This window comes from Oncorhynchus tshawytscha, linkage group LG12 (assembly GCF_018296145.1).
Source record: "Oncorhynchus tshawytscha isolate Ot180627B linkage group LG12, Otsh_v2.0, whole genome shotgun sequence".
In the NCBI taxonomy this organism is placed as follows: Eukaryota; Metazoa; Chordata; class Actinopteri; order Salmoniformes; family Salmonidae; genus Oncorhynchus; species Oncorhynchus tshawytscha.
The window spans coordinates 68,963,936-68,983,236 of NC_056440.1; the positions used below are offsets into that span (position 1 = coordinate 68,963,936).

The 19,301-nt window shown below is 44.1% G+C and overlaps 1 protein-coding gene across 8 annotated transcripts in view; it reads left to right on the forward strand.

Annotated features, from left to right (window-relative positions):
- LOC112249280 (pleckstrin homology domain-containing family A member 7) overlaps nt 1-19,301 on the forward strand; it is a 152,088-nt gene that overhangs the window by 110,551 nt on the left and 22,236 nt on the right. For 4 of the 8 annotated variants that reach the window (XM_042330987.1, XM_042330991.1, XM_042330994.1 and 1 more), the window contains 6 exons: nt 5,856-6,031; nt 12,014-12,460; nt 13,009-13,555; nt 15,335-15,418; nt 15,775-15,894; nt 17,297-17,374. In XM_042330987.1, the coding sequence (XP_042186921.1) occupies nt 5,856-6,031; nt 12,014-12,460; nt 13,009-13,555; nt 15,335-15,418; nt 15,775-15,894; nt 17,297-17,374 (1,452 nt within the window). The remainder of the gene's footprint in view (nt 1-5,855; nt 6,032-12,013; nt 12,461-13,008; nt 13,556-15,334; nt 15,419-15,774; nt 15,895-17,296; nt 17,375-19,301) is intronic. The other 4 variants (XM_042330988.1, XM_042330989.1, XM_042330990.1 and 1 more) reach the window with 4 other exon arrangements.

Here is a 19,301-nt window from a genome sequence, read left to right on the forward strand (position 1 = left end):
TTTGTTTACATCCCTGTTAGTGAGCATTTCTCCTTTGCGAAGATAATATATCCACCTGACAGCTGTGGCATATCAATAAACTGATTCAACCGCTTGATCATTACACAGGTGCACCTTGTGCTGGGGACAATAAAAGGCCACTGTATAATGTGCAGTTTCAAATTTGCATGCTGACTGCAGGAATGTCAGAGAATTTCATGTTTATTTCTCTACAATAAGTTGCCTCGGATGTCGTTTTAGAGAATTTGGCACTACGTCCAACTGGCTTCACAACCGCAGACCATGTGTATGGCGTCATGTGGGCGAGCGGTTTGCTGATGCCAACGTTGTGAACAGAGTGCCCCATGGTGGCGGTGGGTTTATGGTATGGGCAGGCATAATCTATGGATAATGAACACAATTGCATTTTATTGATGGCAATGTGAATGCACAGAGGTATCGTGACGAGTTCCTGAGGCCCATTGTCATGCCATTCATCCGCCGCCATCACCTCATGTTTCAGCTTGTTAATGCACAGCCCCATGTCGCAAGGATCTGTACACAATTCCTGGAAGCTGAAAATATCCCAGTTATTCCGTGGCCTGCATACTCACCAAATATTTCACCCATTGAGCATGTTTGGGATGCTCTGGATCAATGTGTATGAAAGCATAATCCAACTTCGCACAGCCATTGAAGAGGAGTGGGACAACATTCCACAGGCCACAATCAACAGCCTGATCAACACTATGCGAAGGAGATATGTCGCGTTGCATGAGCCAAATGGGGGTCACACCAGATACTGACTGGTTTTCTGATCCACCTTCCAACTTTTGTTTTTAAGGTATCTGTGACCAACAGATGCATATCTGTATTCCTTATATGAACTGTAACTCAGTAAAATCTTTGGAATTGTTGCATGTTGTGTTTATATTTTTATTCAGTATAATTCACTCTCTCTGAGTTGATGACTAGCCAGCCGAGAACAGCAGAGAGACACTTCTGTTTTCTGGAGCAAGTCAATGACCTTTACCCTCCTGTTTGCTCTTCTCACTGTATTTATCTCTCGTGTTCCTATTGGTTGAATGGCCTCCTGTTGTGACTGTGACTGGTGGCCCGAGCGCCGCTCCCCCCGGACTGCCATCCTGAAACACGCTGGCGGGCCACTCTTGCATGAATACGTGTTTTATTTTCCTTCATCCCTCTCAGAGGACCGTCACCTAGCTTCTTCTTCCCTGCTCATAGTCTACTTTTCATTTACCAAACCAATAAGAATGCACATTTAGATTAGATTATGATTTTTCTGCATCAATTACGGATGGATGGACAATGCCAGTGCTTCTCCAAATATTCAGGATGGCTAACTTTACTGAACGTTTGCCATTGAAGCCAACCTTGGTTCTTGATGTAACTGTGTGTCAAATCTGTTGGACGACATAAAGTTCATATGGAACCACCCATCAGTCAAAGCCTGGTACACATCGGTTGTTGTGAGGGTTTAGACCCTGTAGCACTGGTATTTGGGCCCCGCCTCCTCCATATCAGTCATCAGGACACTGTCATCACCATGTGAACCGTGGGATAGCTGGGTCTCACACTGGGCTGGGCCATCCTCCTCTCATCCTCCTCCCATCCATCCCTCTTCTACACTCTTCTCCAGTTTCACTGCCTTTCTTTCTGTTGGCCTCATCACCATCACATTCAACAAACATTCAGTCTATCTAACCACATCTAGCTATAGCAGGCTGCATTTCAATGTTTCTGTTGTGTTGTACAACCAGGCCGTATCATTTAGTGCCATGGAACCTGTCACGTTCTGTCCATCGTTCGTATGTGTTTTCCTTGTTTTAGTGTTGGTCAGGACGTGAGCTGGGTGGGCATTCTATGTTGTGTGTCTGGTTTGTCTATTTCTATGTTTGGCCTGATATGGTTCTCAATCAGAGGCAGGTGTTAGTCATTGTCTCTGATTGGGAACCATATTTAGGTAGCCTGTTTTGTGTTGGGTTTTGTGGGTGATTGTTCCTGTCTCTGTGTTTGCACCAGACAGGACTGTTTAGGTTTTCACTTTTCTTGTTTTGTTTAGTCTGTTCATGTATAGTCGTCTTTATTAAAAACATGAATAACCACCACGCTGCATTTTGGTCCGCCTCTCTTTCACCAGAAGAAAACCCTTACAGAACCGGCTCATTGATTAATATGTTTTGTTTTGTAATGTATTTGTTTTGCAGTATTAGGCAAGACTTCCTTCTCGTCCTGTGTACCAGAGGCATGGAATTAGAGGTCGACCGATTATGATTTTTCAACGCCGATACCGATTATTGGAGGACCAAAAAAGCCGATACCAATTAATCGGCTGATTTAAAAAAAAAAAAAAAATTAAATTTATTTTCAATAATGACAATTACAACAATACTGAATTAACACTTATTTTAACTTAATATAAAACATCAATCAAATCAATTTAGCCTCAAATAAATAATGAAACATGTTCAATTTGGTTTAAATAATTAAAAAACAAAGTGTTGGAGAAGAAAGTAATATGTGCCATGTAAAAATGTGTGCCATGTAAAATATGTGCCATGTAAAAATGTGTGCCATGTAAGATATGTGCCATGTAAAAAAGCTAACGTTTAAGTTCCTTGCTCAGAACATGAGAACATATGAAAGTTGGTGGTTCCTTTTAACATGAGACTTCAATATTCCAAGGCAAGAGGTTTTAGGTTGTAGTTAATATAGTATTTATAGGACTATTTCTCTCTATACCATTTGTATTTCATATACCTTTGACTATTGGATGTTCTTATAGGCACTATAGTATTGCCAGTGTAACAGTATAGCTTCCGTCCCCCTCCTCGCCCCTACCTGTGCTCGAACCAGGAACACATCGACAACAGCCACACTCGAAGCATCGTTACCCATCGCTCCACAAAAGTCGCGGCCCTTGCAGTGCAAGGGGAATAACTACTCCAAATCTAAAAGCGAGTGACGTTTGAAACAGTATTAGCGCACACCCAGCTAACTAGCTAGCCATTTCACATTGGTTACACCAGCCATTAGGCTGATAGGCTTGAAGTCATAAACAGTGCTGTGCTTGTGAAGAGCTGCTGGCAAAACGCAAGAAAGTGCTGTTTGAATGAATGATTACGGGCCTGCTGCTGCTCAGTCAGACTGCTCTATCAAATCAGACTTAATTATAACATAATAACACACAGAAATACGAGCCTTTGGTCATTAATATGATCGAATCCAGAAACTACCATTTCGAAAACAAAAAGTTTATTATTTCAGTGAAATACGGAACCGTTCGGTATTTTATCTAACGGGTGGCATCCCCAAATCTAAATATTCTTGTTACATTGCACAACCTTCAATGTATGTCATAATTACGTAAAATTCTGGGTAATTAGTTCGCAATGAGCCAGGCGCCCAAACTGTTGCATATACCCTGACTCTGCGTGCAATGAACGCAAGAGAAATGACACAATTTCACCTGGTTAATATTGCCTGCTAAACTGGATTAGTAGTTATAACTAGTGATTATGATTGATTGATTGTTTTTTATAAGATAAGTTTAATGCTAGCTAGCAATTTACCTGGGCTTCTACTGCATTCGCGTAACAGGCAGGCTACTCGTGGAGTGCAACTGACTTGCCTAGTTAAATAAAAGTTCACAAAAAAAAGGGAAATTGGCGCCCAAAAATACAGATTTCCGATTGTTATAAAAACTTGAAATCGGCCCTAATTAATCGGCCATTCCGATTAATCGGCTGACCTCTACATGGAATAGTCTACAATTTATACCTCATCTAGATATGTTAGTGCCACTGAATGAATTAAACATTTTGATGGGAGACTTTGTTACAGAGGAGTGTAAATGCTTTTTTTTAGGCTGGATCATGTTGTTGAATTGTATTATATTGTTGTATGTTTTAATTCTGTAATGTATTGATTGTTGCTGCCTTCTTGGTCAGGTCTCCCTTGAGTCTGGGTCTCAATGGGCTTTCCTGGTTAAGTCAAGGTTAAATAAAAATGAATAAACGTTTCGGATGTAGATTTTTTTTTGGATTGGTTTTTATTTGACTCATTGGCATGGTTTCTATTAGTGGAATAGGTCCTGGAAGTTAAAGTGGGATGTCTGTCTATCTGTTGATACCCCACCCCAAAGGCTCTCTAGTTCTTAAAGTTAAGATCAGCCTGAAGATAGATCACCCAGGTTCATTACCCAATGAAAACATTAGGTGGGTCTGGTCTTAAGTTATGTCAAGGGAGCCTTAAAATAGAGCCTTCTAGTCTTCCATGCTAAAGAGGGGAGAGGGCTGGGTGATAGCAGAGGTCCATTTATACTTAAAATCACACTCTTTTTGTGAAAGGAACTGTGGAAAGTAAGTAACTTTTCCGACACGAAACATCCCCACATTGCTGATGTGTGTGGTAGACAGTATGGATGTGTGTGGTAGACAGTATGGATGTGGACCCTAGTCATGGGTCTGGTTCTGGCCTGTCCATTCAGCACTTTTCTCTTGGGGATTCAGTTGGGATCACGCTGGCACTATGCTGCTGGATAATACAGGACTCTGCAATCAAAACAGGCTTTGTTAAACCCACAGCCAAGTAATATCACTACAGCTGATCACAAGTCACAGTACAATACTAAACAGAAACACGACATGATGGTGGATGCACGTGTTGTACGCTAAAGAGAAGTTTTCAGTGATTTACAATGGATTGCTGTTTGTTTGTAAATGGAGGATGGATCCTGGTAGACATGGGGTGAATTCCAAATGGCATCCTAATTCCAAATGGTGTACTACTTTTGACAAGGGCCCATAGGGATCTGGTGAAAAGCAGTGCACTATATAAGGAATAGGGTGCCATTTGGGATGCATTCTGAGGCTGCAAGGCTGTACCCAGACTCAGAGTTATTATACATTAGGATAGATGGAATGATATTGTAACAGAGTACAGGAATGTGCTACTTTGAAGAGTTGTGTAATAGGTACAGGCAAAATGACGGTCTGGGACTATGCATGGACTAGCATGCTGGGCAGTACTGGATGATACAGGTTGTATTGTAATGGGAAAGGCAGTAGAGTGGTTTGGAGAGCAGGGGGCTGTATAAAGGTCTTATTTGTGGACTGGGCAGTGTAGTAGTTTGGGGTGGAACTGTGTTGGGAAAAGGCTGATCTGTGTTGTAATTGGACAGTAGGTTGTCAGTGGCAGCGTTGGCTCCCTATCAGGGCCGGATGGGGAGATTAGCGTTGGGGTGGGCAGATTTACAGTAGGTGCCAGACAGGAGGGCAAGCCCATTACACTATACTGTAGAGACAGATCTACTCTAACCTGTAGCAGCCAGCGACCAGGGTAAGGCTAATTATTAGTTTTCTCTTTGTATTGTGCTTGTCTCACTGTGTTTTTTTTACTGTGTATGTCTCGTGTGCATATAGGTGAAAGGTTGTGCTTCGTAACAATGCTATAGCTAGGCAAACTGGGTACGCTATGTTGAGTTACTGTAAGTTTGTGTGAAATTAGTTTGTGCACAAGGGTATTAATGAGGAATTTTCTGTGCATTAGGACTTGTGAAACACTTCAAATATACAGACAAAACTGACTGCTTGTCTAACTTTAAAACCAATGCTTCTTCATACGTGTTGCATGAACAGCTTTAGTGTAGAGACGATGGTGCCTCTTGGTTTCTTATTATTTTTGTAAGTTCTGGTGATGGCTTTGTGCTCCATTGTGAGCTAATATGCTAACTTGCGCTCTCTGATTCTTCATTTGCAGAACGTACCCTTTGACCCCTCAACCCCTCCATCCCATCTTTCCCATCCCAAAATTCCAATTTTTTTGGTTCTGATGTGTCTCTTCTCTCTCCACAGGCGAGCCACACAGGAATGCGCTCCTACATTTACAATAAGAACTCTGTGATTGGCTCTCAGGCAGAGCACGGTGGGATGAGGACGTACTTCTTCAGTGCCGACACCCAGGAGGACATGAATGGTTGGATCCGAGCCATGAACCAGGCTGCTCTCATGCAGAGTCAAGGCATCAAGAGGTTAGTCCCTCCCTTCCACCCTGCAGGCCATTCCTAGTTGTCCCCAATAGTACCCTCTGTAGTGTCCCAAATAGTACCCTCTATAGTTGTCCCCTCTATAGTGGTCCCCTCTATAGTGGTCCCCAATAGTCCCCTCTGTAGTTATCCCCAATAGTCTCCTCTGTAGTTATCCCCAATAGTCTCCTCTGTAGTTATCCCCAATAGTCTCCTCTGTAGTTATCCCCAATAGTCTCCTCTGTAGTTATCCCCAATAGTCTCCTCTGTAGTTATCCCCAATAGTCTCCTCTGTAGTTATCCCCAATAGTCTCCTCTGTAGTTATCCCCAATAGTCTCCTCTGTAGTTATCCCCAATAATTCCCTCTGTAGTTATCCCCAATAATTCCCTCTGTAGTTATCCCCAATAATTCCCTCTGTAGTTATCCCCAATAATTCCCTCTGTAGTTATCCCCAATAATTCCTTCTGTAGTTATCCCCAATAATTCCCTCTGTAGTTATCCCCAATAATTCCCTCTGTAGTTATCCCCAATAATTCCCTCTGTAGTTATCCCCAATAATTCCCTCTGTAGTTATCCCCAATAATTCCCTCTGTAGTTATCCCCAATAATTCCCTCTGTAGTTATCCCCAATAATTCCTTCTGTAGTTATCCCCAATAATTCCCTCTGTAGTTATCCCCAATAATTCCCTCTGTAGTGTCCCCAATAATTCCCTCTGTAGTTATCCCCAATAATCCCCTCTAGTTATCCCCAATAATCCCCTCTAGTTATCCCCAATAGTCTCCTCTGTAGTGTCCCCAATAATCCCCTCTAGTTATCCCCAATAGTCTCCTATGTAGTGTCCCCAATAGTCTCCTCTGTAGTTATCCCCAATAGGCTCCTCTGTAGTTATCCCCAATAGGCTCCTCTGTAGTTATCCCCAATAGGCTCCTCTGTAGTTATCCCCAATAGGCTCCTCTGTAGTTATCCCCAATAGGCTCCTCTGTAGTTATCCCCAAATAGGCTCCTCTGTAGTGTCCCATATGGTCTCCTCTGTAGTTGTCCCCAGTAAACCCAATGACTCCTAGTCCAAACAGGGATCCACCAGTACCTCTCCCAATAGACCTCTGCCTCCCTCTCTCTTCCTATCACCTTCTCAGCACAAAAGCAAAGCACATTTTTCCCAGTCTGATCTTGATCATGTGCCTGTAGAAACATTAGCAAAGTGTCTAACTGTTGGGGTTATAGGTGGGAGTGTACCTGGCCTGGCCTGGTTTGGCATGGTTTAGCTTGGCCTGCTTGCCTGGGACTCAGTTAGCAGTCATCCATGGCAGGACAGGCGTAGCACTGCTTTGATAGTGTCTACTCTCCTGTGCTGTGGGATGATGGGATGTTGAGTTCTGCAGCTGGCTGCTATAATGGATGAGTGCTCCATCCTGCTCCTGCTGCCAGCTGAGCATGGGCCAGTCACAGGGCACAGACACGGTTCCTCCCTCTACTCCGTCACAGGGCACAGACACGGTTCCTCCCTCTACTCCGTCACAGGGCACAGACACGGTTCCCCCCTCTACTCCATCACAGGGCACAGACACGGTTCCTCCCTCTACTCCATCACAGGGCACAAACACAACTGCGTCCCAAATGGCACCCTATTCCCTATATAGTGCACTACTGATTAGATCCTCATGGGCCCTGGTCAAAAGTAGTGCAGTATATAGGGAATAAAGAATAGCTGTTTCAATTAAAAGGAGAAAAAGTTATCATTTGGCTAAACGGGTTACGGTTTGGTGAGATGAATGACACAGCTTGTGGTGTAGAACAAAGGAAGTATACAGTGCACATACATGATGTGGCTGATCTGGACTGGCATGCTACAGCTGAGAGGGAAGGTTGGATCAGATGTTTTGTGAAACAGTACCATCTAGTGGCCAACGCTGCTCAGTGCTCATTAGCAGCTCCAAGGGAAGCTATTTCTCCTGAAAATAATTGTCTGAATCTACTGCTAGTGCTACATTATAATGTTATCAGGATGTCAGCATTATCATGTAGACAGATTAGACAGCAAGCTAGAACTTGGAATTTCAGTAGAACATTAGCTAACACTCGTTTACAGTACCAGTCAAAAGTTTGTACACACCTACTCATTCAAGGGTTGTTCTTTACATCAAAACTATGAAATAACCCATAACGAATCATGTGTTAACCAAAAAAGTGTTAAACAGATTCTTCTATGTAGCCACCCTTTGACTTGATGACAGCTTTACACACTCTTGGCATTCTCTCAACCAGCTTCACCTGAAATGCTTTTCCAACAGTCTTGAAGGAGTTCCCACATATGCTGAGCTGCTTTTCCTTCACGCTGCGGTTCAACTCATCCCAAACCATCTCAATTGGGTTGAGGTCGGTAATCTGATGCAGCACTCCATCACTCTCCTTCTTGGTCAAATAGCCCTTAGACAGCCTGGAGAGGTGTTTTGGGTCATTGTCCTGTTGAAAAACAAATGAAAGTCCCACTAAGCTCAAACCAGATGGGATGGTGTATCGCTGCAGAATGATGTGGTAGCCATGCTGGTTAAGTGTGCCTTGAATTCTAAATAAATCAGACAGTGTCACCAGCAATGCACCATCACACCTCCTCCATGCTTCACGGTGGGAATCACACATACAGAGATCATCCGTTCACCTACTCTGCGTCTCACAAAGACACGGCGGTTGGAACCAAAAATAAAAAATGTGGACTCATCAGACCAAAGGACAGATTTCCACTGGTCTAATGTCCATTGCTCGTGTTTCTTGGCCCAAGCAAGTCTCTTCTTCTTATTAGTGTCCTTTACTAGTGGTTTCTTTTCAGTAATTTGACCACGAAGGCCTGATTCACGCAGTCTCCTCTGAGCAGTTGATGTTGAGATGTGACTGTTACTTGAACTCTGAAGCATTTATTGGGGCTGCAATTTCAGAATTTCTGACATTTTCCAGATTGTCTAACCTTCATGTCTTAAAGTAATGATGGACTGTCGTTTCTCTTTGCTTATTTGAGCTGTTCTTGCTATAATATGGACTTGGTCTTTTACCAATAGGGCTATCTTCTGTATACCACCCCACCTTGTCACAACACAACTGATTGGCTCAAACGCATTAAGAAGGAACGAAATTCCACAAACTTTTAAGAAGGCACACCTGTTAATTGAAATGCATTCCAGGTGCCTACCTTATGAAGCTGGTTGAGAGAATGCGGGTGGCTACTTTGAAGAATCTCAAATTTGATTTGTTTAACACTTTTTTGGTTACTTCATGGTTCCATATGTGTTATTTCATAGTTTTGACGTCTTCACTATTATTCTACAATGTAGAAAATAGTCCAAATGAAGAAAAAGCCTTGAATAAGTAGGTGTGTCCAAACTTTTGACTGGTATGTCTGAATATGCTCTGAACTTTGAAACAGAGTTAAAAACTGTCCATTGAGGACCTGCCCTGTCAATATTTGTAATCTAAAAAATGTGTGATTTGTATGTGTATAGTGTTGGTCTGGGAATCAGATCAATTATATCTCAGATGAATGACTCCCTGCAGAGGGAGAGTCTATCATACATTCATCTGTGGGACAAATTAATGATCACTAGAGCTATTAAATAGAGTCATGGATGAAGAGGCTTCCCCAAGCTATTTGTTTAAAGACAAAATGGCTGTCATTTCGACTCTCAAGGGGAACCCAGCCTGCCTCCGGTTCAAAGAGCCTCACTTAGTTACACTCCCCTCTCCATGAAAATATGTGGGTGTTAAAAACATATTGAAAACCCCTCCCTGTAGTCTCCCTTCCCTCTGTGGAGGAACTCAGTAATGAATTTAAATGTTTGTTTTTTATTTCACCTTTATTTAACCAGGTAGGCAAGTTGACAACAAGTTGTCATTTACAACTGAGACCTGGCCAAGATAAAGCAAAGCAGTTTGACACATACAACAACACAGAGTTACACATGGAGTAAAACAAACATACAGTCAATAATACAGTAGAAAAATACGTCTATATACGATGTGAGATAAGGGAGGTAAAGGCAATAAACAGGCCATGGTGGCGAAGTAAATACAATATAGCAATTAAAACACTGGAGTGGTAGATTTGACAGTAGATGTGTGTGCAAAGTAGAAATGCTGGGGTGCAAAGGAGCTAAATAAATAAATAAATACAGTACGGGAAGGGGTAGTTGTTTGGGCTATTTATAGATGGGCTATGTACAGGTGCAGTGATTTGTGAGGGAGATAAGTGTTTCCAGTTTCAGAGATTTTTGTAGTTCGTTCCAGTCAATGGCAGCAGAGAACTGGAAGGAGAGGCAGCCAAAGGAGGAATTGGCTTTGGGGGTGACAAGTGAGATATACCTGCTGGAACGTGTGCTACGGGTCGGTGCTGCTATGGTGACCAGCGAGCAGAGATAAGGTGGGACTTTACCTAGCAGGGTCTTGTAGATGACCTGGAGCCAGTGGGTTTGGCGACGAGTATGAAGCTAGGGCCAGCCAACGAGAGCATACAGGTCGCAGTGGTGGGTAGTATATGGGGCTTTGGTGACAGAACGGATGGCACTGTGATAGACTGCATCCAATTTGTTGAGTTGGGTGTTGGAGGCTATTTTGTAAATGGCATCGCCGAAGTCGAGGATCGGTAAGATGGTCAGTTTTACGAGGGGATGTTTGGCAGCATGGGTGAAGGATGCTTTGTTGCGAAATAGGAAGCCAATTCTAGATTTAACTTTGGATTGGAGATGTTTTACGTGAGTCTGGAAGGAGAGTTTACAGTCTAACCAGACACCTAGGTATTTGTAGTTGTCCACATATTCTAAGTCAGAACCGTCCAGAGTAGTGATGCTGGACGGGCGGGCAGGTGCAGACATCGATCGGTTGAAGAGCATGCATTTAGTTTTACTTGCATTTAAGAGCAGTTGGAGACCAGGAAGGAGAGTTGTATGGCATTGAATCTTGCCTGGAGGGTTGTTAACACAGTGTCCAAAGAAGGGCCAGAAGTATACAGAATGGTGTCGTCTGCGTAGAAGTGGATCAGAGACTCACCAGCAGCAAGAGCGACTAATGGACATTTGAATGCTTTCACTAGTATCACTCAGGTGGGAAATAGCATTGAGAGTCAGTCAACTCAGGTTAATGGAGGTGTCCATGTACTTTACCATAATGTAGTCTACTGTATTAATATCTGAGGGAGAGGAGGAATGAATAGCATTAATATTTTGTTTTAAGACACAGAACTTAAATATTTAATGCATTACTATAGGTCACTAAGTCCTTGACTTGCATTCAGGGAATATATACTGAACAAAAATATAAATGCAACATGTAAAGTATTGGTCCCATGTTTCATGAGCTGAAATAAAAGATCCCAGAAATGTTCCATACACACAAAAAGCTTATTTCTCTCAAATTTTGTGCACAAATTTGTTTACATCCCTGTTAGTGAGAATTTCTGTTTTGCCAAGACAATCCATACACCTGACAGGTGTGGCATATCAAGAAACTGATTAAACAGCATGATCATTACACAGGTGCAACTTGTGCTGGGGACAATAGAAGCCACTCTAAAATGTGCAGTTTTGTCACACAACACAATGAGACATGTCTCAAGTTGAGGGAACGTGCAATTGGCATGCTGACTGCAGGAATGTCCACCAGAGCTGTTGTCAGAGAATGTTATGGCCGCTCCCCTTCCCAGTCATGTGAAATCCATAGAAAATTCATTCATTCATTTCAACTGACTGATTTCCTTATATGAACTGTAACTCAGTAAAATTGTTGAAATTGTTTCATGTTACGTTTATTTTTGTTCAGTGTATTAGCTTGTCACTAACCATGTCACCCTGAGCTGATTAATCATCAGTTGTTTCTAATGTCCAGGGGTTGGTGTGATATAAATGCCAGGTTTGGCCATTGTCTTTAGCCTAGGTAACTGTAAAGTGCCTCTGTTATAGTCCAGTATCCCTGTTGACCTCTATCGCCTCTCACCCCTCACAGAGAGGCAGTCACAGAGAGACCAGAAATGTCAGTGCAGCAGGCAGTACCACAGACCAACCACGTTAACAACAACACCAGTAAGAGCCCCTCCCAGTCGCGTTCAGGGAGCCTCCAGCGGCCCGAGAGAGAGGAGCCTCCGGAGGGGGAGATCCGACTGAGCCAGGGGGACGAGGAGAGGTACGTGTTGGAGGCTCCTAGAAAGCTCAGCCATCCAGCCACGGAGGTAGAGGTGGACAGGCTCTCCCCAGACACTCTCCCTGGCCCCTCAAACCCCAGGAATGGCCAGGCCCACACAGTCCTCACCACGCTGCCCCCTGAGCAGAATGGGAACGTTGTGTATAAGAGGGGCTTTGTCCCACGGACAGCCACAGAGAAGCAGGTGCAGAGGAAGACTGCTCTGGCTCAGGTGGAGCACTGGGTCAATGTACAGAAGGGAGATCCCAAGAGGTCAGTCAGAAGACCTACATTACTCATCTAATCTTTACTCTTATCCTGAGCATAATCTTAACCTTATCCTTAGCTTCAGTGATGATAACCCTAACCATCACAGGAGGTTGGTGGCACCTTAATTAGGGAGAACGGGTTCGCTGTAATGGTGGGAGCAGAGTAGGTGGAATGGTATCAAATACATTAAGCACATGATTTCCATGTGTTTGATGCCATTCCATTTTTTCTGTTCCGGACCTTATTATGAGCCGTTCTCCCCTTAGCAGCCTCAGCCCATGCCCAAAAATCAACCAATCAATTGACATACTGTTTATAACAAACTTTTTATAAATGTCTCCCCCTGGTGGCGATTGTGAATGTCTCAGCTCTGAACTGCTTTTTTCACTGTAACGTTTGTTGGAATAAAGTGGTCATGCCTGAATGGCTTTTGATACTTTACTTAAATGCACTTTAGTTTCAACTCCATATTGATGCTCATTTTATGTACCTGGTGAAATAAGTAGACTGAACAGTTTGTAAAAGGCTCTATCCCTGTTTCCTAACCTTAGCAACACACCTACTACTGAGTACGCCCTCCCCCTCCCTCGGCGGACCCCTCCCCTGCAGCCTAAGGCCGTGCTAGTAGAGGCCTACCAGACATTGCCAAAGACCCCCAGACTCCCGTCAGGCGGGAGCTCCCCTTCGGCGCCCCGCAACCTGCCCAGCGACTACAAATACGCCCACGACCGGCTCAGCCACTTCCGCATGTCCACCGATGAGCGCATGGCCACCAAGGAGGGCATGGTATGGCAGCTGTATGAGTGGCAGCAGCGCCAGCAGTTCCGCCACGGCAGCCCCACGGCGCCCATCTACACCGGGCCAGACTTTCTGGACACAGCCTCCTTCAGGGTCACTGTGGAGATGCCTCGCTCCATCTCTGTGCCTCCTTCCCCCTGTGAAGTCCCCCCATCTGTCCCCACCTTCAAACCACTGTCCCCCCACAGGCCACACACCCCCTCAGACAGGGTGACGGTCAGGCCGCTGGATGAGGTGCCACCTGGGGAGTCGCCCACCGGCTCCAGTTCTCCTAGACGGGTGTTTTCTCAGCTTTCTAAGGTAGGACTCTGACTCACTGGGGTTTAAAGTGTTAAGGAGGGTTAAATGTTTCACAGCTAAGGAACGTTCATCTTTCATAAAAGGGTTTAAATCTCACAGTTACTGAGGTAATTTTGTTTGTAGTGAATTTCCAATTCATCTCTGTCTTAGAGGAATAATAACTTTGACACATTAACCCTTAGAGAAAGGGCCAACCATGGGAAGATGAGCATGAGAAGTAGCCCTGCTGTAATTTCACAAGCTCCGGAGGATTCACACAGTCCACACCCAGGCCCTCTACACAGGTGGTAGGGTGTGTGTGTGAGTGGGAGCCTCCCCATCGCCCATTCCTCCCATCTCCCAGCCCGGCCCAGTCTCCGGGTTCAGACACACACCAGCCTGTGTGGCCGTGTGTGTGTGAGTGGGAGCCTCCCCATCGCCCATTCCTCCCATCTCCCAGCCCGGCCTGGCCCAGTCTCCGGGCTCAGACACACACCAGCCTGTGTGGCCGTGTGTGTGTGTGAGTGGGAGCCTCCCCATCGCCCATTCCTCCAATCTCCCAGCCCGGCCTGGCCCAGTCTCCGGGCTCAGACACACACCAACCTGTGTGGCCGTGTGTGTGCAAGTGTGTGACCCGCTGTGACAAGGCACTGTCCTGCGCCATCCGCACCCTGTGCTGTCTCCCTGCCGGCTGCCACACCCCCCCACATGTGAGGCTGTCTTTACAAGGCTGCACCACACCAGCCTCCACGCAGCCCTTATCGCTAGCCCACTGTCTTCACGCCAAGTAAACAGAATGTCCCAGCCTCTGTTTCCTCATCATTCACCCATAACGCCAAGTCACTAATTATGTGTCTCAAATAGAACACTGCCGCTCCGCTCGCTCACAGAATAATCATAAACACTCAAAGAGGAGAAGTCTTTTTTTAATGAGCCACAGTGTGTGTGTGAGACCATCCAAGAAAGCAATGGTTTATGGGTACTACATTTAGTCTGCAGATTAACTTTGTTTTGGTGGATCCAGCATCTTTTAGACTGGTGATGTCTTTTTGGCTTGAGTGTGTATTTCAGGGCTGTGTTCCATGTACCTCCTATGGAATATCACACAAGTGTATGTCTGTGTATGTCTGTGTGTGTGTGTGTGTGTGTGTTATTAGCGGCTAATTAAATTTGCCCAGGGCCTCTCAGCACCCTGTAAACATCTCCACTGTATCTCAACCATCAGCAAGGGTCTCTTTCTTCTGATCTTACATTTAAATTAAAAACCTATTATACAGCAAAAAAAGATTGGCTTGGGAATCTCTGAGGGAATGGCTCACAGTGCTTCTCTCGCTGATAGCAAACAAATGTTATTTTAAGAAGGCAGGTTGGGGATAATTTATGTGTAGTTAATTCAATCTCTTGTTGTTTGTGTCCTTTTAAGGTTCTGTGAAGGGCCTAGCCAAGGAATTCTGTGTGTTAAGCAAAAATGTCAAACCATCCAAACCCTGTAGCAACTTAAACTGGGGGCACACTTTATTTCAAATAAGAGGAGGAAGGATGGAAATAAATACATGGATAGAAGAAAAAATCTGCTGTGTGCACAAATGAGTTTGTAAAGTTGCAGGCTTTCCTTTTAAGTTTGGGGTGCTGCTACATATCAGAATGCCCAGTAGCGGGGACAGAAAGCCAGGAACAATCTGAACCACATTGCAGGCATATTCATCCTTGTACATGTTCATTTATGATTTGCCATTCTGTTTGATCTGTGAAATGGGATATGTAGCCTAATAACTTGTTGATGTCTTTGTTTTTCCACAGACTAGTCAGCTGGAGAGACGGTCAATGCCAGCCATGGGCTACATCACACACACAGTCAGCGCACCAAGCTTGCATGGGAAAACGGTACAGCTTCTGTCTTGTTCATTTATCTTCATCACACACCCAGTTTAAACTATTATCTGCTTTATATTAGGACTATTAAAGATTAATGCTGAAGGGAACTTCGATGTAATACATTTCAGTCAGAAAGCAGCACCATTTTCAGCTGGTGGATTCAGTGCTGTTCTGCTCTGAAGGGCCTTGTGTGGGTGGCGGGGAGAGAGGAGCAGGTATTGTAGTAGGATGCCTTGGCCCACAGCTCTCTGGGGCCTGAAGAGCTGAGCCCTCACTGCTCCCGCCCTGGGGGCCAGGTGTTGAAGTGCTCTCTCTCTGTCCCTCCCTCTCTTCCTCTCCCTGGCCTGGGCCTGACCCTACTGCAGCCGGAGGAGTTGACCCTGCTGCTCATTCAGCTCAGGAGTCACCAGGCCAAGATGGCTGGTGTCCACGGTGACGCCCTCCACCACCTACATCACAACGGCTTCCTAGGCCCCAGCCTGCAGGTCAGGCCCCCTCGTATCCTCAACCCCTGCAGCCGCCCTGCTCTGCAGGCCCACTCCAATGAATCGTGGATCCCCAGCCCCCAGACAAATCCCCATCACCCGCAGTCTGTGTCTCTGCTAGTGTTTTGGTCCCAGCTCCATCATTCATTGGACTGTGTGGTGTGTTGGTCGTGTCTTGTTGTACTAGTGGCTTAGGTGCTCCCCTGTTAGCATGGACTGTCTGCAGCTATAGATACACCAGCCTGTGTTGTGTTTGAATGGACGGCCTCACTCATCTGTCGGCATAATGTAGCACTCCGTTGAGCCTTACAGAGACGTGTTTCATTTGATTTGTTAAAAAACAAACATCATGTTGCTCCCAAGCTTCATATCAAGCATGTTGCTTGTTGACTATGCACCGTGCATGTCTTCACATACATATACTGTAGCCTTATCTTCTGTTTGAGGTCTTTGCAAACCTGGATAACTACAATGAGAAATGTATTTTTTACTTTTCTTACACATTTCCCCTCTAAGTCCTGGTTGTGTTGAACTGTGTGTATCTGAGAGGTCACTCCTATTAGTGTAACGTGATCCTGGGTAAACAGGCTGGCTCAGGAGTGTGTCTCCCTAGAGCAGGGGTAGGCAACTAGATTCAGCCGCGGGACGTTTTTTGTTGGAGCGAATGGTCAGGGGGGCTGGAACTTAATTCTAATAATTTGTACACTGAAAATGGTATTCTATTTGAAGTAATACCTTGATTACACAGAGTCATGATCACACGTCTCTTTTTATTTTATTTCTGGGAATACTTGGGAACAGACTTCCTAAATTAAACTGAATTCCTGGTGATTTTACAGTCTCTTTTTTTGACCAAAAAATCTATCCAATAAAAAAGATGCCTGTTGCCGACCCCTGCCCTAGAAGAGCCAGTCCGAACACAGTGCACTGCTCTGTTCTCAGACCTGCACAACCACAGTGAAGCTGTAAAGGTGCTCAATGACAACCATGCTCAGTCTCTCTCCATCAACACTTATGTTCTCTTCATCCTCATGTAGACATAATTCACCCATGCCAGAGATTTGGTGGCGAACTGAATTATAAGCAGTATACTGCCCTATGAAATGCTTAAGCTATTTGTGTAAGTGTCCCTAAACTATTTAGATAGCAGCCCTACACTACAATCTAGTTTGGTGTAAATTATCATAATATAACTGAATCAATCTGCCTGATTTTTCTGTTCTATTTTGCCTCACTAATATTCCTTTGACTGTGGTGATATGATCTCTCCAATGAGAATGAAGTAGAGATATAGAGTTGTGCTGTAACAGCACCTGACTAGTCTTCCTATAGTATAGCCTCCTAGCATCCTTTGCAGCTTTCTGTCTTGTGATCTGTCTCTCCACTCCTCATTGTCTGTCAGGCAGATGATACTTACATGCAACTGAAGAAGGACCTGGATTATCTAGATCTGAAGGTGGGCCCCAAGAGAAAAGATCATGTAAATGATGATTTATCTCTCTTCCTCCTCTCTCCTCTGTAGCCTGCATCCTGCTCTTCCTTCCACTGTCTACAGTGTCAGCCTCTTCCTCATTCACACACCTCCTTCTGCTGCTCTCTCCTCTTCTTTCTGACCTCGTTCCTCAGGGCTGTGTGGTTTAGGTTGATGTTGGAATTTAAACTGTCTTCTGTGTGTTTTAACCACTGTTGTTACTAACGCTCTGTATACTGAGAATAATGCTATGCTGCATTCATCTGTGTGTCTTTACTATCAATTCAGCAAAGAAAACAACTTGAGTGCAATATAACCTTAGACATAAAATGATATGATTATTGGCTACAGTATAAATTATAACATTTTCTATATTGTGTCAAAGCTAGCTATCCTTGCAATTGGATAAAAGTACATTGGGAATAGTACATATTCAACCCTGAAAACATGGGGCCAAAATATCATACCTCCACTGATGGGAAGTGAAGTTTCACACAGTACAGTACTACATGTCAAAAACTATGTTTTGCATCATGTATATTTCACTTCCCATCAGGCAGTGCTGTTAAAAGAGACCTACAATGGGCACGTTCGACATTGCAGCCGACTTTAAAGGCTAGCCGAGACTGACTGATCTACAAATCACCTTGCATCCTACAGTAAATAACTACACTATTATTTGTAGATCAGTCAGTCACAATTTACCCATGATACATCACGGATTTGATGCTCTCGGACCTGGAAAATATCTTGCTGCTGTGCGGCTTCATATACACTACCGGTCAAAAGTTTTAGAACACCTCATTCAATGGTTTTTCTTTATTTGGACTATTTTCTACATTGTAGAATAATGGTGAAGACATCAGAACTACGAAATAACACATGGAATCATGTAGTAACCAAAAAAGTGTTAAACAAATCAAAATGTATTTTAGATTTTAGATTCTTCCAATAGCCATCATTTGCCTTGATGACAGCCTTGCACACTCTTGGCATTCGCTCAACCAGCTTCATGAGGTAGTCACCTGGAATGCATTTCAATTAACAGGTGTGCCTTCTTAAAAGTCCATTTGGGGAATTTATTTATGCGTTGTAGCCAATCAGTTGTGTTGTAATAAGGTAGGGGAGGGGACAAACAGAAGATAGCCCTATTTAGTGAAATACCAAGTCCATATTATGTCATGAACAGCTCAAATAAGCAAAGAGAAACGACAGTCCATCATTACTTCAAGACCTGAAGATTAGTCAATATGGAAAATTTCAATAACTTTGATAGTTTTTTAAGTGCAGTCGCAAAAACCATCAAGCACTATGATGAAACTGGCTCTCATGAGGACCACTACAGGAATGGAAGACCCAGAGTTACCTCTGCTGCAGAGGATAAGTTCATTAGAGTTACCAGCCTCAGAAATTCTAGCCCAAATAAATGCTTCACAGAGTTCAAGTAACATCTCAACATCAACTGTTCAGAAGAGACTGTGTGAATCAGGCCTTCATTGTCAAATTGCTGCAAAGAAACCACTACTAAAAGACACCAATAAGAAGAAGAGACTTGCTTGGGCTAAGAAACACGAGCAATGGACATTAGACTGGTGGAAATTTGTCCTTTGGTCTGATGAGTCCAAAGTCTAGAATCTTGGTTCCAACCGCTGTGTCTTTGTGAGACGCGGTGTGGGTGAACGGATGATCTCCGCATGTATATTTCCCCATCGTAAAGCATGGAGAAGGTGTGATGGTGTGGGGCTGCTTTGCTGGTGACACTGTCTGTTATTTATTTAGAGTTCCAGGCTCATTTAACCAGAATGGCTACCACAGCATTCTGCAGCGATATACCATCCCATCTGGGCTTAGTGGAACTATCATTTGTTTTTTCAACAGGACAATGACACAACACACCTCCAGGCTGTGTACGGGCTATTTTACTAAGAAGGAGAGT